The 25,992-nt window shown below is 38.2% G+C and overlaps 1 protein-coding gene across 1 annotated transcript; it reads left to right on the top strand.

Annotated features, from left to right (window-relative positions):
- Positions 1-238: 238 nt before the first annotated feature.
- Positions 239-24,876, top strand: itgb2 (integrin, beta 2). The gene is made up of 16 exons (XM_067604577.1): positions 239-305; positions 4,555-4,606; positions 5,736-5,833; positions 8,082-8,283; positions 8,820-8,990; positions 11,033-11,274; positions 12,670-12,828; positions 13,108-13,203; positions 13,296-13,385; positions 13,530-13,667; positions 16,407-16,600; positions 17,010-17,242; positions 18,042-18,261; positions 18,401-18,615; positions 20,686-20,852; positions 24,245-24,876. The coding sequence occupies exons 2-16, from the start codon at positions 4,558-4,560 to the stop codon at positions 24,308-24,310; spliced, it is 2,340 nt and encodes a 779-aa protein (XP_067460678.1). The 5' UTR covers positions 239-305; positions 4,555-4,557; the 3' UTR covers positions 24,311-24,876.
- The last annotated feature ends 1,116 nt before the right edge of the window (positions 24,877-25,992 follow it).

Here is a 25,992-nt window from a genome sequence, read left to right as displayed (position 1 = left end):
TGTAATGGACTTTTTGTGTGAAATTATGTGTGAATTAGAGAGCTTTAGAGGTATTTGTAGGTGTGTTTGAATTCAAGATAGAGCCTTATTTATGTGACTCAGCGCAAATATGACGTCTCCAGCTCTTGTTGGCAGTGTATTTTCTAGCTGTAATGTGTGACCTACTCTGTGACCCAACTCTTGCTGTTCTTTTGCACGATCTCTTTATTGCTGCACACTTCCTGTCATGTGGGTGGAGTTTCTACGTTCATCTAACTCAACTGTCAACCACAGAGGAGAGCTGCAGTTGCATCTTCCTGATTCTGGTAAGTGTGCTTCTGTAAAGAAATAGTTTGTTTTTGTAAAGAAACAGCTTCTTGACTCTTCTCATTCTCTCCACCTTTAAGTTTTGATAATCTTACATGAGAAGCTGGTAGTCTTGTGTTTCAAATTAAGGTTGATGAAAGAAAACTTTGTTTTACATAATCAGATATTATATGATGCACTATTATTTCATACTATTTTTTTTCATAGTATTAGAAGTTTCATAGTATCGTGAGTCACTGAAGTGAGGCTGCTAGAATTAAGAGTAGCTGCACCACTGATTTGTGAGAAAATGGGAATTTATAATAAGTTAAATGAGGAAGACAAACTTCCTGTTTCTCGTTGCTTGTTTCTGAGAGGAATTAACTACTAACGGACGCATTTTCATGAACTGAATTTTCCATTTACTTTATAAATCCAGAACTATGTAATTACATTATGTGAATTTCACTTTTTAAACTCAATTTCATGTCAGCTAAATGTGTTGCTATTCCATGTACAAGAGAAAATCATTTCTCCTACATCATATCATATTACTTGTCCAAATGAGCTGCTAACAAGCAAAAACATCAATGGTGGTCATTGTGTTGGCAGATCAAGAAAATTAATTATTGCCATATGTTAACACTCATATAGTCACCTGTTTTCATGTTAAGTGACAAACTATGATGTAGTTTATTAACGCTATGAATTTAAGTTCATCACTATAAATATGAAGTAATGAAGGACGACTTAGTTACTTCTCAGTTTGATGTATCACTTTACTTGAGGGAGTATAAAAATAGTAACTAATGTTTAAGTAGTTAGCAATGAATAAGTAGTTACTAGTTTTGTGCCGCTCAGCATCTGGAATTAATCAGGAACGACTCATGAAGAAAGTGGCCAGTGATATTTATGAACTAAATATTACCTAATTATTAATTAGTATAGTCAAGTCTGTTATTTAGTAACTCACCATTATCTACTATAAAGGCCTCAATTAATCGATTATCAAGTCATGCGTAATTAGTTCTTCACTTGTAACGTAATAAATACTCATAATTTATATTCATAACAACTTATTGTAGTAAGTGATACTGACCTAACCATATCAACCCTAGTATCTCTTTAATCTTTGCCCCTCAGATAGTATCTCTTGACTCATGAAAAAACAGAAAGGCATCTTAATATATTTGTTTTTTGAAAACTCACTAAAGAAGCAGTTGCTTCTTGTAAAATTACAATTTGTGCATTGAGTACAATATACAACCAGTGGTGAAGTTTTCAGGTCTTTTATTTAAGGCTCAGCTGCTGTCACCATTTTGGTCTCTCAAAACCACACCTGGTAAAAACAGAAATAAAAATGGTGTTGTAACTTTTAACTCCTCCCATACTGTATGTAAGCTCACTGGATGGTTTTAGCCCTTTAACATCCATCTAAATTAAAATAAATTGCCAATTTTTGATCGTTTGGACCTTGCAATGACCTGGAACATTTCATTTCAAGGATTTATTCAACTGGCATCATACCTGGATTATTTTTGACAGGGCATTCTGTTTAAAAATAACCAACCTGAAATATAGAAATGTAATCTGTTACTTCATATCTTTCATATTCATGTAACATTTCATAGCACTAGCATCCCATGGTTGGAACAGTCTGTGGTAAATATTGTTTATAAGTAATTGAATTTTGATCTTTTCTCTTGTCTTGTGCGATATTTAATGTGTTATTTTTATTTTTATATTTTAAGTCCATATATTTTAATCTTCTCTGCTTCTTCACTGTCTTGAAGGATAGGATTGCAATTTTGCAATTTCAAGTCTGTCTTAAAACAACAGTCAGGTGCCCATATCAACATTGAAAGAGATTTTTCTCCTCCAAATGTGCTCTTAATGTAAGTCATTTTGTGCAAAAATGCTTTTAATGGGTGTATCTGAAGCTTAGTTGTAAGTGCATTATAAAGGGATCTTCTCTTGGCCAGTACAAGCAGGAGGAAGGATTACAGCAACTATTTTTGGCAAATTGAGGAACTCTGCAGAAAGTCCCTGTCCGGGAGGACTTTGTCTTAGAATGAGTAAATTACAAAAGCCTGTTGACCATGAGGGCTTGAACTACCAAATGTTTTACTGCATCATTACACTTTTTGCCTGAGACATCTGGCCCAGTGGATGTGTCCCCCTGAACAAGCACCACCATGGTATAACAGAGAGAGCTATATATGTAATCCTCTCCCTCTGGTCAGTTACCTCTCAACTGTCCGATCTGCTGAATATAAATTATATCCTATTATCGCACATCTGAAGTGGGTTTGGGACAGATTATCAACGCAGTTTGACTTGAGACCATATCTAAATACCTTATCACATTTGTGGTTAAACCCTAAACTCTGCATCAGTAATTCCTCATTTATATGGAGTCTTTGGTTATATTGTGGCATTAAGACGGTGGGTGATTTATATAATAATAATACTCTAAGGCCTTTTGCGGATCTTTGTCAAGAATATAGTTTACCTGCTAATCAATCATGGCGATAGATTCAAATTCGTAGTCTTTTATTGTATACATTTGGAACTAATGTTGCATTTTATGATGCATTTTATGAGTAAATGTGGTTTTACAGACAAATATATTATTATTACTATTATTATCATTATTATTATTTCAGTATTATTATTATTATCTTATTATTAATCATTAAGATAGTTTTATTACAGGTGCTGACAGTCTCTAGATTTTTTCTTGTGAGTTGTACAAAGCAATGTACACAGAATACTGTCGAAAGAATATAGGTACATACAAGATAGATATATTCTGCTTTCTCATGAGCACTTTTCAGCCTGAGTCAAAAAGCGGAAATGTACTGATGACCCAACCCTGTGGTGTTGCTTTCTACCTTTTATGGTGTTGACAGTGTTGACACAGTGTGCAACACAAGCCTCCGTTTACAGGAAACCATTGTATTCATATGACGAGTGCATTGACTTGATGATTAGTCAATCATTATTGGTTAACCAACTTTTTCCATGCCCTAGTACACATCTCGTTCAGTCTGTAGGGTTTTTGTTTTTTTCATGAAGTCAGACAGCTGGTGTATTTGGATGAATGCTGTCACACTGTCAATGTGCACCATTTTATACAAGTTTATGATTCATAACCAACTCTTATTGGAAATTCTATTTCAGCTTGTTAGCATTTTAGTATGGCCAGACTTAAATGTGGCCACAGTTAGTAATCTTGTTGTCTACATGAATACATGTATATTTCTAATGCACACATTAAAGCTGATATTTCACTCACCTTGTTACTTCCTTGCATCGATTGACTTGCTCCTGAGTGGCCATGGATGTGTTCACAAACAAGATCTCCCTCAGATACATAATCTATGAGAAAGCAATTAAAAATCATAATCAACCCCTCATACACCAGGGGCCTCATTTATTGAAGTATGCCTTGAAAGAGTTCTACATCTGTGTGTAAGAACTGCCAGTATGCACAAGAAAATTGGTAGATAAATTCGTGTTTGCTCTTGCAGTGGCACACACAAGGTTATGCTTTTTATTACAACATATAATATTACATTTTACATTTAAAAAATTGCTACCAGAATGATGCTACATTATGTGCTTAACATTTTGATTACAATACCCAGATAAATACATTATCAATTTTAATTGAAATGTTCTTTAAGACTCCATGGTCTTTTCTAATTAATAACTAATCAATTAATAATTTAACTGCCTGTGTTAACCACTTGAATTGGAGTGTCTTTATATTTACAATTGAGGATGTTAAATGTAGGTTTGTACACTTTTTACCAGTGATTTACCAGGTAGTCAGTAATCCAGGAGGTTATGGAGGCATCTACCTCTGAGGCTTCTCTCTCAGCAGTACAGGCTGGATTGTGTTAAAGGCACTGGAGAAATCAAAGAACATGATTCTCACAGTGCTGCCTGTTTTGCCCAGATGAGTTAGGGCTCAATGAAGCAGGTAGATCATGGCATCATCAACTCCAACCTCAGGGTGTTAGACAAATTGCAGCAGGTCCAGAGAGGTGCTCAGTTTAGGTCTGAGATGGGCCAACACCAGTCTATCCAGGACTTTCATTATGTGCGATGTCAGGGAAACCAGTCTGTAGTCATTGAGGGCAGATGAAGATATCCTAAGTTATTTAATTTATTTCCAGGCGTAAATCAAGGATTAATTATTTCTATTTTAAGGGATCCTTGTTTCATAGTTTTTCATACATGTTTTTTTTTTTTTGTCATCAGGAAATGGATCAGTGTTTGTTAATTCATCTGCTCCTGTTGATGGCTAGCAATGGTAAGTTTTAAAAAGTCAACATTACATTATTTATTTGCAAAACTATTAAGGTCAACTAATCAATATTTGTTATATTAATGAATCAATGAATGAAATGATTATGTGTAATGCAAAGGGGGTCAATAGTAGTAACAAAACTTTATTAATAAGGAATGCTCAAGCCAAAAGGTCATTCAGTTTCAGTTGCAGTTAGTCCAGTTAGTCCTAAACCGTTTTTTGTACCAGGCTATAAACATGTTTATTTCTGCTGTAAAATTGGGCATTTTAACATGGGGGTCTATGTGGATTGACTCGCTTTTGGAGCCAGCCTCAAGTGGCCATTTAAGGAACTGCAGTTGTTGGCACTTCCGCATTGGCTTCATTTTTCAGCCCTGGAGGTTGCTGCTTGGTTCCCATACAGATGCAAATTATTGGAAGAGTCCCTGCCACTGCAAGAGGAGCTGAACAGATGGGACAATGTTCATATCAAAAATTTACCAGAAGCAATTGAGGGACCCAACGCTTTGTCCTTCCTCATCTCAACACCTCCCAAATGGTTCCCTACATGGGCAGAGGGAAAGATGGAGGTGATGAGAGCACAAAGAATTGGTCCTGAATGCACCAGTGGACCACCACGTGCCCTCATCTTAAAATTGCTCCGCTTCACAGACCGGGACCTAATCCATAAAGCTGCTAGAGAATCTCCGCTTATACTATAACTATACAGTGAAATGGCACCATGCTTTTTCCGGAACAGTGGAGACGGCCAGGAAACAAGGCTACAAACCATTTCTACTCTACCCTGCCAAGCTTAAACTGTCCCATGAATCAGAGGTGCACATCTTTGGCACCAGTAAGGAAGCCGAAGATTTTCGTCATACACAGTAGCCTAATCAGTCGCAACCCACTGGACTACCAGTATGTTTGTGTTCATCAATGACTATTAAAGTGAATACAAAATTAAATCAGTCTGGTCAAAACAGGACTTAATATTGGTTTTATAGATACCACAGGTGTTTATCTGCCCACCCCTACAAAAAACATTTCTATACAAGGTCGACATAAAGAAAATAGATTAGAATTATGTGTCCACCGCACATTATTCCAATTTATGAATATTTTTGAATACAGTGTGTGTTTTTCTGTCCAGGATTATGTCAAAAAGAGGAAGTCTGCTCAAAGTCTGTGATCAACTCCTGTAGTGACTGTATCAGATCTGGGCCATACTGTGTGTGGTGCCAACAGCTGGTAAGACACACAGTTCATGGTCCATGGATGTTCCCATGCTGTATCTGTATAGCTGTAAATATTTATGTTTTTATGTATCTATGTGTAAATACAATGAGTAAGTCACAAGGAATCATTTTATTATCTGGATATAGAGTACATGAAGTCCACAAGTCTCAAGGTTTAACTGGGAATCCACATAGACAGCAGATGAGAAAGCATTCTATCTGTTCAATCCACACCAACTCCAACCTGTGTTTAGACGTCTCTGTCCACAGAACCAGCTGTCTGTCAGCAGCAGCTCCAGATAAGCTGAGAGGACAGAGTCAAACTCACTCAATCAATATAGATACCCTTAATAAATTCAGAACGTGTAAACAGCAGGAGATTTGTGTTATTTAAACAGATTTCTGTAGAGACTATACTACTATACGCTTTACTAAACATGCCAGAGGAGGAAAATATTTGATTTGGAGCATGAAAAAAAGGCAAGGGGATCGTCTCCCAGAGTCAGTGTGGATCGAAACATTTAATAAAATGGAAGCAGATCTGTTTCGTGAGATGTGTGAGTGATGGACGTCAAAAATGCTTCTAAAAATGCTTTTTATGTGGATTCATCATAAGTGTTAAGGGAAATTCTAGTATTTTTCAACCTGAACCCTATTTTCCCATCATTCTGGGTGTAAGTGACTAATGGGGACAGAAATCTTTAGCATTGGTACTGTACTGAGCGAGAGCACTTAAACTGGCAACTGCGAAACAGGCTGCAATGTAATCCTTGGGGGCAACTTTTTAGATTCCTTGTATTTTCAACCAAGGTGAAAGTCAGCCTCATACATGTGAACAAACTGGCATGTGTGGACGAATATGTTTCGGTTAGCTGGCAAGCTTCCCTGGATATATCCCTATGCAGTTAACCATAATGCTGCTACAGGCGGCTAGTTCCTGTGTTTACGTTCATTGTCAGACACTTATAATAAAAATCTGACCCTATCAGTGGCAAAAACAAGCACTTTTAGTGGACATACTTTGACAAGCACAATTGCCCCCAAGGATTACATTGCAGCTCATTTTGCAGCTGCCAGCTGATTACCAGACCAATTTCAAATTTCTTGTCACCCTCAGTCACTTAGACTCAAAATGATGGGAAAATAGAGTCCAGGTTGAAAAAATACTGGAATTTCCCTTTAAGTTTGAACTCATAGCTAGCAAATGTTATTATAAGTTCTGTACTTCAGATCATCTCATGACTTAAACTTCAAGCAACCATTTTGAGACTATTCACAAGAACAATGTCAGCATTGGGCATTTGTTCAAATGCTCTAAACAGCAGGTGTACTGCCTGTCCATTGGGCTGGTCGGCTCCATGACATGGTCACATTTCCATTCGTTACACAAATAGCAGAAACTTTATCTGAAATTAAATTTCCAGATTTCCAGATCCATCATTGTTATATAAAACCAATAGATAGCATATTGTTTGATACTCTTCCTAATAACTAAGAATATCTCTTGACAACCATAACACAGACAGCAGTCTTAACAGACTTGACCTCTGCTGGTTTACTACACTGATTTGTTTGACTGTTGCTGTAAAGAACCAAATTATGGCAATTTAGTCTTTAGAATTCAAATCTAGTTAATCTTGTTGAGCACTATGCTTAATCAAGAGTATTTACGGTTTCTATACACCACCCTGGTACTACTGTACCAGAAATTCTCCAGCACTGGTTGGGCCAATGTAGAGAGAACGAGGCCTTTATCTGGAAAAGGCTTATAATAGACACAGACCTATTCATAATTTCTCCTATTACTTGGTTAAACTGAACTCGATTTCCTCCATGTTTACTTGATGTCTTGATAAGAATACATTTCCACATTCCATCAGTACAACAACAGAATCATGTCATACTCACCACTGTGCTGCACTAACTAAATTCAAGAGATACTAATCACTAATTATTTCTATTTACTTACTTTGTTGTTTTTGGATTGCTGTTAAGCTACTGTCAATGACACAAAACACACCCTGCATAGATGGATGTAGAATTACTGCTGTGGGAAAATAAATTATACCTAATTTACTATGTGAGCTATCATACTACAGGTATTACTTGAGACTTTTACTTGAGAATTTACAGTATGCTCAAACCTCATGCAAGGGAGTAATAATAGCAATGATATATGCAGATGCAGATAAGTGAACCTAGTATAAACATCAAATTCTTATCTCTTTAATGTCTTTTATTTTTGCAATCCCTTTGAACAGAATTTCACCAAAGCAGGTGAGCAGGAAGCAGCACGCTGTGACACCCGGACTCAGTTGCTGGAGAGAGGCTGCGAGGAGGAAGAAATCATCTCCCCTGAGAACAATATAAACACTGTCAAGAATGATCCTCTGACCACGTCATTTGACAAGCAGGAGCCTGTCCAGCTGAGTCCACAGAAGATTAGGCTGAAATTGCGACCTGGTGAGTTTGATTTCCGGATTAGAGTAAAAATGGGAGCAGCTGTGTGTTCCAAGGTTATTATCTGGATTTGGCTGGAATTGGAATTGGACTGGGTAAGGAGTAATAATTTCCAAAATCTGAGGAGTGTTGAATCAAGGGCAACTGTACTTAGTTGTAGATCATTGAAGACAAAGTTCACCTTTCATGCAAGGGGCGTCTTCATTTCTATCTGACTGGTGGAGAGATGAGGTATCAAAGACCTTGATAACGACCCCACAGAAGTTAAATACCTGGGACTCCCCATCAGTTCAGTTAGAACTGAAGAAGCCCCTTGGATGAGAGGAGAAACATCTTCATGTATCTATAGCCAAGTGCAGTTGCCCTTGATTCAACCTTCCTTGGATAACCATGGCCTGAATGATTGAGAATCTTCACAGACAAATTCCAAAATATTACTATATTTTCATGTCATATTATGACATGAATATGAGCATGGTTGTTTTTCTTCCTTGTTTTATTTCTTTTTTCACTTGTTTGTTTCTTCTCTGTGATTACAGGGCTTCCTTCCTCATTCAATGTGTCTTTTAAAAGAGTTCAGGGTTATCCAGTTGATCTCTACTACCTGATGGACCTGTCTTACTCCATGAAAGATGACTTGGAAAATGTCAAAGAGTTGGGACAAGATCTTTTTAAAGCTCTGAAAACCATTACTGACTATGCAGAAATAGGTAATGAGATTGCAATCTTAATCTGACAATTTGACTTGTCTAAAATACCGATTTTAGACAATATACAAATATATTATTTGGTAATACTGTAGAGTGCAGCCATAACTTACGGTGGAGTTATTTTGTACATACCATGTATCAATAAATACCTACTGCTTACCATTATTGAGACATACTGTAAGTAGGTACAAGGAAAGAAGACAAGAAATTTGAAACTTAAAATAGATTACAGCAAAAGCATTAAAAAACCCCCAACTAATCAGTGTAATAGTTATAGGGTATGTTTGTAGTGTTACTCAGTAACAAGAGAGGAAAAGTGGAGAAAGTCTCTGTATTGAAATTAGTTATGGTATTGATATACTTACATTGTAATACATTTTAAATTATAGGTTACTGTAATTATATATGTATATGTTAAAAATATATGTTTTTAGATTTATGGCAAAACAACTTTGTACAAAGTATTTACAAAAAAATACAGGCTGTTGGGCCTTGGCTACAAGTTTGGCTATCAGCAATAATGAATGATTATCAAGATAATTATTAATTATTAAAATCAATAAAATTATTAATAAGAATGAATAATAACGGGCACCATCCTGGAGTCAGGGAAAAAGATGCCCAATTCAGTCTCGAAGTGTACTAATCTATCAATTTGGAACTTTGATTAATAATTAACTTAATAACTATAAACAAAATTACCATATCAATAGCTAGTTAAGGTTGAGGGATTTGGGAGTTCTTTGCAGAGCAGAGGTTGGCAAAACTCATTCTTGTGCAACATAAGACTGACAACAGGTTTATCCAAAAGCATTTATTTAACAAACAGGTAAAAGAACAAAACACAATACTAGTCAAGCTAAGTGTACCTATATACAAGTGTGAGTGTGTGTGTGGGGAGGACAATGGCAAGATGGCTGCAGTCACCTGGTGACTGAGCACATGGCATGCCGACAATTTGGCTGACAAAGGGAACTACAGAGATAAAAGGCCAGACCATGTGGTGTCTTGAACCACATGTCCTGCCTGAACCAAAGTTTGCAAAACTGGGTTTTAAACCTCTTAACTGTGTGGTTCTCTATTCAAGACCAATTGATGTAGGATCAAGGTGCCAGGTTAGGAAGAGGTTAGTTGCATGCAAGGCCTAGTTACTGGGTGTAACATGTGTTAAGAATGCTAACATTAACTTAGTGTGGCTATGTAATAACCTGACTATGAACAACAGGGACATCACAACAATAGTTCAATGAATAGCCTTAACCAAATCAATACATGTACAGTACATCGATTAAGTTAAACATTCTTGCTTAGCTGTGCTATGCTTCACTATATGTTGCTAGGCTGTGCCCAGTTGTTACCAGTCCATGAAGAAAGAGATGCTTTGTGGTGTTCTGCTTCTTAGCTGGTGATTCCGTGGAAGAGACAGGCTGAGAAGAGTTTGGCTCCAAAGCTAAAAGAATGCAGGATTTGCTGTGTAGGTCTGGTGCTCCCATTGTGCAGTTCAGAGGGCCCAGGTCCAGTCCTTTGTATAGAGTTAGTGGCAAGCTAACTCTGTTTCGTGGCTCCTGTACTTGTTAAACCAGCCAGCAGACTTGTGTGATAGCTGCTGGCTCTCGCGTCTTCTGCTGTAAAGAAAGAGTTCTATGTGTGTCTGCTGTGAGTAGGCCACACAAGAGAGCAGAGAGCTGCTGGGGAGAAAAAAGAGCTGAGAGCTGCTCTTTCAGCAGTTGGAGGTGAAAAAAGCAAGGAGCTGCTCCAGCCACAGCTGGAGGAGAAAAGAGGAAGATAAGAGGGGGATCTCTAGTTTTGATAACCTGGATCCATGGGTGGAGTTTCTTGAGGACTCCTGCTGTTTCTAGTCTTGAAACATGTGGTCAGCTAGTGAGACCCAACAAGGTTATATTCTATAACAGTATTGCCCATTATTACAGTATGTTATTCCTTTGTACACCTCTGAAATGTCTGATAAACCTTTCAAGTGGTGTTACCTTAAAAATAAAAAAACAAGACCAAGGAACTAATTGCTGTTTCTCTAACTACAGGGTTTGGTGCGTTTGTTGATAAGACAGTCCTTCCTTACACTAACACCAACAAGGAGAAACTGCAGAAACCATGTGATGAGAATGACCAGCAGTGTCAGGCTGCCTTTGGCTACAGACATGTGCTTAGTATGACATCAAGTCAGGAAAAGTTCGAAAAAAAAGTGAGAGAGCAATTCATTTCTGGGAATTTGGACTCTCCTGAAGGGAGTCTTGATGCCATGATGCAGGCTGCTGTATGTGGGGTAAGGACTCAACCAAACACATAACTATAAACTGTAAGTAACACAAAGAAGTAGCAGTACTGCTAACTACTAACATTCATTCAAACTCACAGGCTACATCTTTAACAGGCTGTATAAGTTTAAAGGGCATAACTCAACAATTTTTGGACAATAAAGTTAAAATTAGATTGACATTGCCACACCATTTACTGTGCCTCTCCTCCCACTGGATGTACAGCGAATCATCAAGATAACAAACCAGTGCAGTTGGGGAAACGACCTCAGTGCACCCTCAAAAAACAAAAACAAAAACAAAAAAACCCCAAAAACAAAAAACAAACAAAAAAATTACCAGTGCCACAATGCATTCTGCACTAAAATGGGGCCTATAAAGTCAGTCAACAGAATTTTCTCTTCCTCCATAGGTGCTCCATGATGCAGAATGACAATTGCCAAAACTGTCCAGTCAATAAGACTTTATGTTAACAACTCTTGGTTCATTTGTCATAATATAATATATAATACAATACAATAAAGTACAATACAACACAACACAACATAATATAATAATAAGTGTGAACACGAACAGGGCCAGAGCTAAAAGGCGACATTTTTTTCCTTGGTCTTTACAAACTGAGCTGAACTACAGGTTTAAAAGCACCCTATTGTCTCAATTTGTGAAGGCCCTCTGTAGCCTTGGCTGGCAAATTATTGTACAGTGTCCTGATTGGCTGGAAAACAAACATACTATATGGACAGTAGTCAAGCATATAGACTCCATTGGATGGTTTAGCCTGTGTTAAAGAAACAAAGGACATAACATTAAAACTAAAAATTGACAAAATAAATGAATCAATTTATGCAAAAAAAAAAAAAGAATTAGGAGCCCATTCTGACCAAAGGATGTCGCTGTCAAATATTCACTATCAACATATTTCACTTCACAAAACAATATCTGCTCTTGGCTGCTAAGTATTTTTTATGATTCTGTTTATGCAACTCAAAGCTTGAATAAGGTATGGGTAAAATGGTGGCCTTGGTTGAATTATTGAAATGGTCAACGCTGACATGAAATACAACAAGGGCCTATTATATTCTACTGTAATCTATATTTTTATTCAAACCAATACACAATCTTTCCCTAACCTTAACCAAAACTGCATCTGGGACAGAACGTGAACACTGGTCTCCGGCTTTTGTACTCCCAACCATTCACCATGACTTCCTCTCTACAGCAAAAGAATTACAACACACTCCTGACAGCAATTATGTATACTTCAACTAAGCAATTTAATGGGATATAAAGGTTGACAAGCATGATCACAGTTTTTTTAAACCAGTAAATTAAAAGTTACTTTCAACTGAGCATTTTAGGCTTTCTTGCCAAAATGGTCCCTAACACATATTGTTGCTTAGGAAAAAATAGGTTGGAGGAACAGCAGCACTCGGCTGATTGTGCTGACCACTGATGCTGGGTTCCACATGGCCGGAGATGGAAAATTAGCCGGTATACTGGAGCCAAATGATGAAGACTGCCACATGAAAGACAACCTTTATGCCAAGAGCAGTGAGATGGTATGTGTGGGATCACATAAGGGAATGCATTGTTATCGTAACTGATAGGAATGATGGGCAAAACTATGAAAATAGACCCAAGTTGGAACCACCGTCATCACTGACTTATTGTCACAACACTGATTCCAAAAACAGTTTTCTTGCAAATCCACAGCCGGGGAGTTTTTTTTTTTTTTTTTCAGGGGTCAATATATCAAATGGTCATTTAAGAGGCGTAACATGGACATCATAACATCAGATTTACAAACTTTCACTGATTTCACTAATTGTTGTGTGCAGGATTACCCATCTGTTGGACAACTAGCTACGCAGTTGGAGAAAAACAATATTCAGCCAATATTTGCAGTGACAAAAAATGTGGAGACAGTGTACAAGGTAAATACCAATAGTTTTTGTACCTATTTTTATATATAGAGTACACACTGTAATCTTGTGAAATGATTTTTGAATCTTGTGTTTTATCCCAGCAACTCTCTGAAATGATTCCAAAATCTGAGGTGGGAGTTCTGTCATCAGATTCTAAAAATGTTGTTGACTTGATTAAAAGCGCCTACAATGTAAGTTGTCAGTCGCCATTGAAAAATGTGGCTACCTCTCTCCTTTTATGTATTTGTAAAACTGTCATTTGAGACCAATACATTTTTTGCTATTTCTGTCTCTATCATATCTCACAACCCTCTCATATGTGTAATCCATGACAGAGATTGTCCTCCAAAGTAACTGTGACCCATGACAATCTCCCTGACAATGTAAGAGTTGTCTACACCCCAATATGTGCTCATCCAGGACCACCACAGCACAGCGAGGGGATATGTGACAAAGTCCCTGAAAACCACCCGGTCAGTCCTTTTTTTCTGTTTTTTAAATATATCATGGTGATGTTTATATATAAGTGCACACAGTTCTTGTTATATCAATTTCAGGCTTTAACATTGTATTGGGTGCTCCTCATGTCTGTGTCCATATTGCACTTCTCATTAAAAAAGCCATCCATCCACTTCCCCCTACTTATCTTGGTCCAAGTCATGGACTCACCAGACTTAGTAAGGTAGCCCAGACATCCATCTCCCTCGACACTTTCCCCACGTCAGGTGGGATGTGTAATCACTTTGTGTCTCCTCCCAGTTGGACATGCTCAAAGTATTTCTAAAGTGAGGTGGCATGGAGGCATCATATTCAAATGCCCGAACAACCTCAACTGGCTCCTTTCAGTATCATTTATCTTTAAAGATGAGCCTAGCCATGCTGTGAAGGACACTTATTTCAGCCACTCATTCTTTTGGTCATTACCCAAAGCTCATGATCATGAGTCAGGGTTGGAAAATAGATGAACCAGTAAATCAAGAACTTAGCCTTCAGGCTCAGCTCCCTCTTTTCTACAACCGTCTAGTACAATTCAGGCCTTAATGCTGATGTGGTATCAATCCGCCTATCAATGTTGTATTCCATCTTACCCTTATTTGTTAACAAAACCCCAAGATACTTGAATTCCTGAGGTAGTAACTCACTCCCAACTCAAAAGGAGCAATCTGGCCACCATCCATTCTGGAGGAATACCATGACCTCAGACTTGGAGACGCTGACTCAGTCTTATCCAATCTACTTTACACCCAACTGCAAACCATCAGTGCAATGCCATGCGTGTTAGAGGTCACAGTCAAATGAATCCAGCAGAATCACATCATATGCAAAAAGCAGAAATGCACCCTTCTGTGAGATCAACTTTCATTGAGGATATGCTTAACGTCCTCCAAATGGCCAGTAATTATCCCAGCACCTTAGTGATAAAATTTTAGTATTGTAGAGTCACTATTGTACTAAGCTAATGTTAGTAGCTCCACATGCACAGCAAGGTGTTAATCCCAGGTCCTTGAGATTTGTGGTGAGCCTGGAGGGAACTATGGTGTTGAATGCTGAACTGTAGTCAATGAGCAGTAATCTTTAATAGCTCCCTTTCTTGCCTAGGTGAGATAGGGTGGTGTGAAGGATCTATGCTGTGGCTGCCATATTGGTCCAGTCTGTTCAGCCCTCTGAATGTATATTGTGGGAAGAGGTCTATACGCTCTCATAGCTATATAATTCACAGAATTGTCAATCGATGTGTAATACAGAATATTTAATACTTAATCAGAGGTGATGGTTTTCATACCAAAACACTTCTATAATAATTCTAACAGTAGGCTAATATTACTACAACAAATTAAAGTTAAGCCTATGTTTTGTAATTATTTTAGAAGTATATTCTGTTTTCATATTGTGTTGGTATATGGCTACCATGATTATTTATAGAATAGAGACTCAATACTAAAGACTGGGGACAGGGAAAATCAGGAGGGCCAACCACAAAGAGCCAACCACAAAGACAGTTGGTTCCATTACATACAGTATTTTTCTAAAATAGGCAACAACTTGTTAAATCAAGTTTTTAAGTAACATTATAGGCACCAAAGCAAACAAACTGAAAAGAATTACACCACATAGAGGGGATGTCAAAGTCTGGCACACTGCAGACACACACATGCACAAAGACAGCTAGCAGACAAACGCAGCAGAATTAACATTAAACCATACACTACATACGTAGAGATAAAACGGCAGCAGAACACAAGCCATAAAAATCTAAATCAATGAGCCTACTGGACACAATAACAGCCTGGCGCTACTGCCAAATAACCACACAGTCACACAGCAGCAGCTGATTTAAACACACCTACTGGGGTGTTTAATTTAAATAGTTTATAGTTATTAGCATTATTACATTTCCATTATCCCAAGTATTTACTTTGCTCTTGTTAAAATCACCAAAAGTAACAGAAACAGACATGGTTCTTAGACATCTATTATCAGTGCAATATCTAAGACCCATTTACCACCAAAATACCAACAATTCGCTTTGCGCTGCTTCATTTGAATGAACTTCCCACCTGTTTGTGCCTCTCCTCCCACCTGTACACCGTCTACTCTGCCCTAGGCATCTAAATACCACATAGAAAGGCAAAGTGAGTCAGGAAGGTCAGGAAACTGCCAGAGTGCTGCTTGTGCTGGTGATTGCGTCTCCTATTCTTGCAAGGGTAAAAAGCTGGTCCACTGTTCCGTGGCAAGGACAGAATCTGCTTTGCACATCCTGAATCTGAGGTTACGCAATCAGTAGAGCTCACTATACTCTGCAAAGGGTGGCAAGGCAGCAGGGATTGATTAGATTCGTCCTTAGAAGCAAAAGTCTCTGAACACTGTAGGATTGTTTTGGTTGACTTGCCTCCTCAATGTTGCGTAGAGGTTGAGTACCAAAAAAAAAGGAATCAAAAGGTGCACTGCAAATTTTGGTATATCACTTTGCTCAGCCTCCCAAGGAAAGTTAAAGCCATGGTGCTGGAAAACAGGATCCAAGCCACTGTTGCACCTCAGATTCAGGAAGAGTTGGAAAGGATAGGTTTGAGGCATGCTTGTTACCACAAGCGGGGATCAAGAATGTGAAACTCTCATTTTGACCCAACTTCTTAGTTTATTATATGTTTAAAGTGTTCTATGGAATGTATTTCTCTTCTGTATGACATCCCAAACCTAATTGCACTCTCCAGATTTCCTTTAAAGTCACTGTGACAGCAAACGAATGTATGGAGGACAAGTCTTTCACTATCAGACCACTGGGCATTAAAGACACATTGACAGTGACCTTGTCTACAAACTGTGAGTGTGAATGTAAAACTCACAATGACAAACGTGAGTCGCAACACTGCAAAAGCGAGGGAAGTATCAAGTGTGGTATTTGCAGGTAAGTGTTACAAATCCTACATCATGACTGTGACAGTGAGTTGGCATGCACTGGAACCAAATAGTTTTGGTCACCTACACTTACAAGAATAGTTTTATATTTTGAGAAATATGCTAATTTGCTTTCTTGGATTCTGTGTCTAGTTTGATTAATCTGTAAGCAGCAACTGGTGACATTAAGGAGAGTTGTGTGGATTAATTAAAAAATGGAAAATCTGTGAAGGTGACAGAAGAGAAAATTGTTTTTGGCTTTCAGAAATGATTGAAGAAATGTTCTATTAAAAATGCATCATAGAGGGAGGGATGCTGGTAAAACAGGCTAGCTCTTTACAGTTTTATTGTTACAGTTTATAGGGTTTTTTTGCTAGTTTTTAAGATTTTTACATACTCTCGAATTTCTTCTTATTCAGCTGCAAAGAGGGCTTTGTCGGACAGTTCTGCGAGTGCTCCATTAATGAGAGAGAGGAGCGCGCCAGGCGATCATCCTGTCAGAGGCAAAATGGCACTGAGTGTGAGGGTCGAGGAGACTGTGTGTGTGGCAGGTGTAAGTGCCACACCACAGAGAGTGGAAAGAGTTACCATGGTGACTACTGTGAATGCGACGATGAACACTGTGAGAAGTTCCAGAATAAACTATGTGGAGGTACAGTTTCAGTCATTTTAAATAATTTGCATTGTTTGATTAAATAAAGAGTGGATCTGCATGTTTAATCTGCAAATGTTACAGCAAAGTAACTGATGTTCTTCATTATGGTTTACTGATACAAGTATTTCTCACCAAAACACATGTGGCCTCACGCAAGAACCACTCATACGAACAAATTCATTCTTAAGAGAAAATCTGTGGCATTCATCACCTTTTTCGTACTTAGGTACCTGTTGTATGAGTCATGACCAGAGAGTCTCTGCCTTTCTTTACAAAGGGAGAAACACTTATTTAACTTCAGATTAACGTCTTTATACTAATGAATTATAATTTGGAGGATTTGTTGGAAAAATGAGTTAATATTAGCCATTGGCTTTATTATTGTGTGTTAGTGAAAGTCTTTCAAGTCGTTCTTCGAGTTGCTTCATTTTTTCTTCACTGTCAACATTTTCCACCAGCATTAGAAACTTGGAGAAAACAGCAAGACAGACTGACCAAGCACAGCACAGTTCTTTCAGTCTCCATAGTGCATGTCAGCCAAGACCTTTAATTATGAATCTTCATTTTCAAAGCTATCTGCCAATGTTGCAGTTTGTTCAGAGTCTACTGCTGACTAGATATACTGTTCTCACTGTTCATATGTTTAATTCCACCTTGCAGATGCTTGGCATTAATTTCTGACGTTTCTCATAATCATCCTTCAAAGGGAATGTGGGATATGCAGGTGGTACCATACACATGTAAAATTGTAGTTAAAATCATTCTAACTCTCCTTTCCATTGCTCACAACTTGTAGGAAACGGTAAATGCAACTGTGGTAAATGTGAATGCGACGAAGGCTTTGAGGGTTCAGCCTGTCAGTGTAAGGTGTCTACGGAGGGCTGTCTTACCATTAACAACACTGTGTGCTATGGCCGAGGGAGCTGCAAGTGTAACCGCTGTGAGTGTAACGAGGGATACCAGCGTCCACGATGTCAGACATGCCTGGGCTGCCCTGACCCTTGCCAGACCAAAATGTAAGTAGTCCAAATGTAACCCAAAGTTCAGAATGTGATCATAAACAAATAAAAAATTAGCAATTTAAGGAGCTCCATCACTGTCTATGCTGAGATCAAAAGACTTGACACTTGACACTGCTATTAATCTTGTTTTCAGGAACTGCATTGAATGCCTTGGCTTCAACTCAGGTCCCTTCCAAAAAAACTGCAGTGTGGCTTGCAGCAAGAACATTTATCATCGGATGGTAGACAAGTTTACCATGTCAAGCAAGCAGTGCCAGCAGAAGGACACGGAAGGTTGCTGGATTAAATTTAAACTGGAACAGTTGGTTGGGGAGGATAACTATGAGGCTGAAATTCTGAATCAGAGAGGTAAGCTGCAAATTAAATACAGTAAGTTCTTCAGAGATGACAAATTCTTAAATTTAAGACCAATTTCACCGTTTCAGTGCAGTTTTCTGTGGTTCCACAATTTGTAAACATAAACAAGTCATGCTAGCAGCTCTGTGAGGCTGTCCTTCAGCATAGCACTGAGCTAAATGCTAATATCAGCATGCTAATATGCTAACAATGATGATGGTAACATGCTGATATTAAGCAGGTATAATGTTTACCATACTCACCATCTTAAGCTCTCAACATGGTCTGCGCAGCGACCTGCATGTTTTCAACTTGCTTTTTGTTTTCCTCAATTTCATAAACACATCACACTGAAAATTTTGACCTGACAATGGCACTAGATGAAAAGAGTAACCAATGGTGTTATAATTCATCCTGAAGGGAAGCTGAATGTCTGCATCAAAGTTACTACAAGGAATTTTCATTTTGTGTTGATTTTAGTGGCCCCTTTGGACAAAAGCGGTAGTGTTTACCCATAACGAAGATCGCATTTTCCATGAGCACCACCACCTCGTGTCATAAAGATCTTGGCTAGCGAGTGCATTTGTTTTGGAAGCGAGTGAAAGAAAGACGCTACTTATTTTTAATACTGTTTTTCTTTTGTAAACACAGCTGTTTGCAGGATGCATAGCAATGAGGCAATCTATCAATTTGTGGCTATGTAAGATTAATAATTGTAATATGACGATGGTGAAACAAAGTAAACTTTGTTTTCCTACTGTTCATACACCTAGGTTACAAGGTGTAAGGCATTCACAGCAAATCTGCTTTAGAATGTAACTACTGTGAAACAATGAGAAAATAACGTTTTATTTCTCAGATTTACTCCTTTGTTCTTGCTACACCGTCGCTCCCTCTCTTCATTCACTCTCTAGCTTGCTCGACCACTGTTGCTGTCTCTATTGTGCTATCAGCTCGCTCGCACACTCTTTCTTTTTCTCTTGTCTTTTTTAAAATGATTCGGGAAGCTGACAACAAGTCTAACTTCACTTTCAACCAAGTGGGTAGCTCTCGGTCTGAAAAGTGAAGCCAATGCGGAAGTGCCTTAAACCTGCATTCTTTCTAATGGCCATCAGGGGGCGACTCCACTGGCTGCAAAAAAGTCTGATTGTATGGAAGTCTATGAGAAAATGACCCTACTTCTCACTTGATTGATGATCCCAGTAAACACTTTCCTAATGAATTTATGGTCTCAATCGCTAGTATCAGGTCTTCTTCAATACATCATGATGTTCATTTTGTAAATTATGGCCCCATTTAGAGTGAAATAGATGATAAGGCAGCGTATGCTTTAGGGCGTGGCTACGTTGTAATTGACAAGTCGCTACCAACGTTGATTACGTAACATAACCATGTCGTAACCAGATTCACAGAGTATAGGCTTATCTGCTGCTATTTCACAGTGTGTTTTCAGTTCATGAAAATTAATTGTAACATTCAATTAATTGCAACAAGAAGAGAACTCTCTTTATACATCCATGCACTCAAGGCTTCAAAACAGCAGTTCACAACCCAATGAGTGACGTCACAGTGACTACGTTCATATTTTTTTACAGTCTATGCTTTCAACATTATCAATCAAAGAGAATATCCTCCCCTTGTCCTAGTGCTTGTACTCCCTCATGCTACAATGCTACAATGCTACATGTAATATAAAATAGGCTCTTCCGGTCTGCGTGCCATAAATTGCTTTGTCTGATTTCATGGGGAATCTGACCCATGGCAGGCATTTAAAATGACCATATAGAAACAGCCAATCTTCTCGCTGATGGTCTTGTTTGCTTATGTAGGTCATATAGAGGCATCAGAGGCATCATGAGACTGTTTCATAACCAGTTGAAAGTTGTGGAGACATTTTGAATGTAAACCTCATAGTGGTGCCCGAGAAAAGGTCAGGGAATCACCATAGCAATTAGGATTCATGCCATGTCACTAGCGTGGCTAAAAAAGTCAGCAGACATCCACTTAGCTATATTTCATTTTTTTCTCTAGTTTGTCTTTTTGGATGTGTATACCTTCTGTACTTTATTCCTCTACCCCCAGACTGTCCAGAACCACCCAGTGTTACAGCTATCATCGGAGGCTCCATCGCGGGTGTGGCTCTCATTGGCATCCTGCTGCTCCTGATTATCAAGTTCTTAATCTACATGAAGGACATGAAAGAGTTCAAGAAATTTGAAAATGAAAAGAAGAAATCCAAGTGGGCAGAGGTGAGACAACTTATTTTGATGTCATTTTTTTTATTATCACAGCTAACAAAAATAAAAACTAGAAATAATTACATTTTAAGATTTTTTTTTCTTTTATAGTGTTGTTGTTTTTGTTATAATCTATTGTTTGTTGTTAAGCACCTCCTTTCATGTTTGAATGACAAGCTACTTGATCAACTCTCTAGAAAAACACGATTCTGCAGTACAGCAGTTTAGGTTGAAGGCCAGTGTTAAGTGCTATTCAGTGCATGTGTCTGTCTATATGTATGCATGTATGTTTGTCCTTTGCATATCTCAAACACCATTCATCCTATGTACTTCATACCTAATGGATGTATTGCTGGGGACCTAAGGAAGTGCAGTGTTGAGTGTGAAGTTCTTTGGATGAGCAGTTCTTGAGAAATATATAAAAAATACATGGTAAACAATGTTAATATGCTCTCTCCTCTGCCCGTGGAGTCAATGAGTGGAAATACGGACATTACAGACAAAGCACAAATCTTTTGAGTAAACATACCCACTCAAATGAGAAAAGAACATTCATTTACTATTGGAGTACTTAGCCTATTATTTATAGCATCTGTATATAATAGAATGTTAGCTTCTTTCAAGTTATTGGTATATATACTGATTCACACCTCACATCAACTGTACTAATTTTTCTATGCACTGAAGCAGTGGTGGAGGCCAAGCAACAGGCATGTTTTGAACGGGCACTGCTCTAATAACGAGAATTATACGGTGCTATTAGCAGATTATAACTCGTTATAAGTATGTTTTTAGGCATCATAGACATGGGCTTCATAGAAAGTGTTACTTTTATGCATTTGCATCAGGTTTAAATTAGAGAAAGGCCTTTATTTCAAAATGTCCTTGTATTTTTAGTAAGAAGCTTCCCTTTTTCTGAAATGTTCATCTTTTAACTTGCTGTTGATGCAAAGTCAAGACTTCCTCTTTCATTTTTACTTGGGGCATTTTTCAGCTGTTTTTGGGGTAGTTGTGCCAAGCCATGCTGTGAGCACTGGAGTCAAGCTGGCACACTGCCAGTGTTTTTCCATTACACAGGGTAAAAGAAGTTGTTTAGCTGCTGGAGGTGTGCTGTTTGCAGAAAATGCAGTTAGAGCCTCTTATCTGCAGCTCTTCATCAAACACCTCACTGTGGCTATTTCTGCTTGTACTGTTCCTCCTAGAATTATCTCTAATGATCCGCTGAACAAATAGCTCCAAATATCTCCAGATCATGTTGTGTCCAGCTATTTTTATTGAAGAACAGCGCTGCTGACAAATATAAGTATTAATATGAAGCAGCAAAAGAAGGAACTGTTGAGTTTTCATCAGCAGTAACTTAACACAACTATCATGGCTCTCAATTTTATCAATCAATCAATTTTTATTTATATAGCGCCAAATCTTTTCACATAGAGCAGGTGTAGACCGTTCTCTTTAATATACAGAGACCCAACAATTCCCCCATGAGCAAGCACTTGGTGACAACGGCAAGAAAAAAAAACTCCTCTTTAACAGGTAGAAACCTCAAGCAGAAACCGGCTTTTGGTGGGCAGCCATCTGCTTTGACCGGTTGGGTTGAGAGAGAGAAAGAAGGGGGCGGGGGGCACAAAAACCTCCGGGGAAGAAGCCAAGTTAGTAACATGAATTGATGGTTCATGAATGCATACAGATGGAGAGGAGGGGTAGGAGAGAGGAGCTCAGTGCATCATGGGAAGTCCCCAGGCAGTCTAGACCTATAGCAGCATAACTAAGGGCTGATCCAAGTTTTAAGCCTACTCTTAGACGTAGAGAGGGTGTCTGCCCCCCGGACCGAATCTGGAATATGGTTCCACAGGAGAGGAGCCTGATAGCTGAGGGCTCTGCCTCACATTCTACTTCTGAAGACTGTAGGAACCACCAGTAAGCCTGCATTCTGGGAGCGCAGTGTTCTAGTGGTTTAATACGGTACTATGAGCTCTTCAAGATATGATGATGCCTGACCATTAATGGCCTTGTAAGTTAGGAGAGGGATTTTAAATTCTATTCTAGATTTTACAGGAAGCCAATGCAGCGAAGCTAAAATGGGGGGAAATATGATCTCTTTTTCTAGTTTTTGTTAGTACATGACCAGCTGGAGAGTCTTTGGAGACTTGTTAGGGCAGCCTGATTAATAAGGAATTGCAATAATCCAGCCTAGATGTAACAAATGCGTGGACTAGTTTTAGTTTTTCTGCATCTTTTTGGGACAGGATCTGCCTGATTTTTGCAATATTATGTAAGTGAAAAAAGGCAGTCCTTGAAATTTGATTTATGTGGGAGTTACAGGACATATCCTGATCAAAGATAACTCCCAGATTCCTTACGGTGGTGCTGGAGGCCGGGGTAATGCCATCCAGAGTACCTATATCATTAGATAATGTGTTTCTAAGGTGTTAAATGCCAAGCACAATAACTTCAGTTTTATCTGAGTTTAGTAGTAGAAAATTGCAGGTCATCCAGGTCTTTATGTCCTTAAGGCATGCTTGGAGTTTGTTTAACTGATTGGTTTCATCAGGCTTCATTGATAAATATAATTGGGTATCATCTGCATGACAATGAAAATTTATGGAGTGTTTCCTTATAATATTACCTAAAGGAAGCATATACAAGGTGAATAGTATTGGTCCAAGTACAGAACCTTGTGGAACTCTGTGTCTAACTTTTGCCTTAATGGCATGCCCTGCTGTGAGGCTGTAGTGGAGATACATTCCATTTTGGGTTGGCTTGGCTGGGTGCAGCTAAAGCAGACCAACCTGGGCTAGTGGAAAAACCCTATTGGATACTTGTCTTGATAAATTCAGTATATAGTAAATTTCCAGACACTAATTCCATAAGTAGGCTACAACAGAGTCATGTCATACTCACCATGTCATACATCACCACCGCTGATTTTTAGCTCTACTTTGCGATTTTTGCTCAGTTTGTAATTGCTCTATATGAAACTCAACACTCAACCTTCACAGACTTTAAAGCTTTGCATAATGGGTCTGTCCAAATACTCACATTTGAGGTATTTGCAACTAGTCAAAACAGAGCAATACAGTAGTACTGATAAAATTAGTGCTATGGAAATATACATTATTTTCAAGTTGCCATATGGTCATTATGGAACAGATAATAGCTATTCTTTGAGATTTCCATTTTAAATACTAGTTTGTATCAGATAATTTACAGTGCTCTTTCTAGATTGTGGATATGACCACATGCACACCGCTTGAGGGGTCTGTCTACAAGGACCCAGTGTCCTTTTACAATTTGCTTTTTCCACATTATGTGAAATCTTTAACTTCAGTGACTTAAAGACATGATTTCAAAAATCATCAGAAATGGAAACACAGTAATCATCAGGCTTTCTCTGTTAACAGGCTGACAACCCACTGTTCCAGAATGCCACCACCACCGTGACCAACCCAACCTTCACTGGAGAATGAGTATTTACCCTGCAGCAAAGCATTCATACAGCAAACACAGCTGTGGAAAGAGTTCAGTGCAAACCTGTGTATCTGAATTATGTAATGCTTATTTGTAATGCTTATATATTATTGTAATGCTTATATATTATTGGCAAATGTTACTGCTTTCCATTTTCATGTTCACAGATTTATTTACTGGCATTAATGCTGACTTGTCTACCAAGGCCTTTCCTACTGATGAATTACTATCCAAAGATGCATTGTATTACCCTGCTTATTTCCAGATGATGCACATTTTTCCTCATTGCTTGTAATAATGAGATAACATTATAGTAAGCTATTTTAAGAAGTAAGATGAGATTGAAATATAGTGTGGCTTATAATATACACAATATATACAGTGGGAGAATTTAGAATGGTGCAGAATATAATAATAGCATACACTGAATGTATCATGTAAGTTGCTTTTCTGTTGATATGGCACATTCTTTTACTGATTTCCATAATGATTCCTTCTAAAGTGTGTTTAAAATGCTATATGAATTGGAGCTAAAACCAATGAATAAAGATCAAAGTTAAACATTTCCACAATTTATTCTTATTTTATGTAAGTGACATATATAAGATTGTTTCAAAGATTTTTGGCCATTAGGGAGTAGAAAAGGCTGTGAACATTTAACTCTTTTAGTCATAAAGTTTTAAGTTTAGTTTTCGGCCAATAGACACCAATGAATCCAATATTAGCTCTTTAGCTCTGGTTTGGTCTCCACCAACTCCTGAGAAAAATGTCTGGTACCAGCAACCCGAAGCAAGGAGGAAGATGATGATGAGACCTTGATGATTCTGCATGACTGAAGAATAATATGGACATACCCAAACATTTTATGGTGGTTAGACTCTGGGCCAATTTCATTCACTTTGTCTGGGACTGTCTATTAGCAAGCAAAACAGTAATATCAACTGAGCTTCATTCTTGACCTTAGAAATAGCAGTTGACAAAACCATTTTGCCTCAAGATCCATTTAATTGTTTTTCTGGAGCTATCTTTTTCTATCTTTCTCTGAAGTTATCTTCATCAGCAGACTGAGTATATTCACTGAGTTTTTTAAGAATATTAAAGTCCTTGCACACAGGTACACAGAAAACACAGTTTTCTGTTACAGGGGTCTGTACAAGATAAGAGGATAAAGAACCCAAATGCAGAGACTGCGGCAGGACAGGTTGATTAAAGCATTTTACTAACTCAATGTTGAAATCAACAGGGTTACAGTCAGGCAGTCCAAACAAGCCAACAAATCCAGAGGGGCAAGGCAGACAGATAGGTCAGCCTGATAGTAGCTATCAGGCAGGAAATCAAGAACAGGTACATGATCAGATTTAGGTGATTGGAACACAAAGGCACACAGCACCACTGATGATCTTGCCAAGAGTGCATGAACCTTGGCAGGTATATAATACTGGGGCTGATGGGATAATAAGAGGCAGGTAAGAATGATTGTGTTTATAGTAGTTCCCTTTGACCATACTCAGAGGTGTTAAAAGCCAATTGTCATAGTGACATATAATTCGACTTGCCCTAACAGGCACAACAAAGTTAACAGAATGTAATATGAGTGAGTTAGTGTAATGTGCTATCTGTCACAAACTGACTTGGGGATATGATGAAAATAACTTAGATATAATAAAAAACAGTCATCAAA

The sequence above is a fragment of the Thunnus thynnus genome, chromosome 11 (genome assembly GCF_963924715.1).
Source record: "Thunnus thynnus chromosome 11, fThuThy2.1, whole genome shotgun sequence".
NCBI classification, from domain to species: Eukaryota; Metazoa; Chordata; class Actinopteri; order Scombriformes; family Scombridae; genus Thunnus; species Thunnus thynnus.
This window is presented reverse-complemented; position numbering and strand designations above follow the sequence as displayed.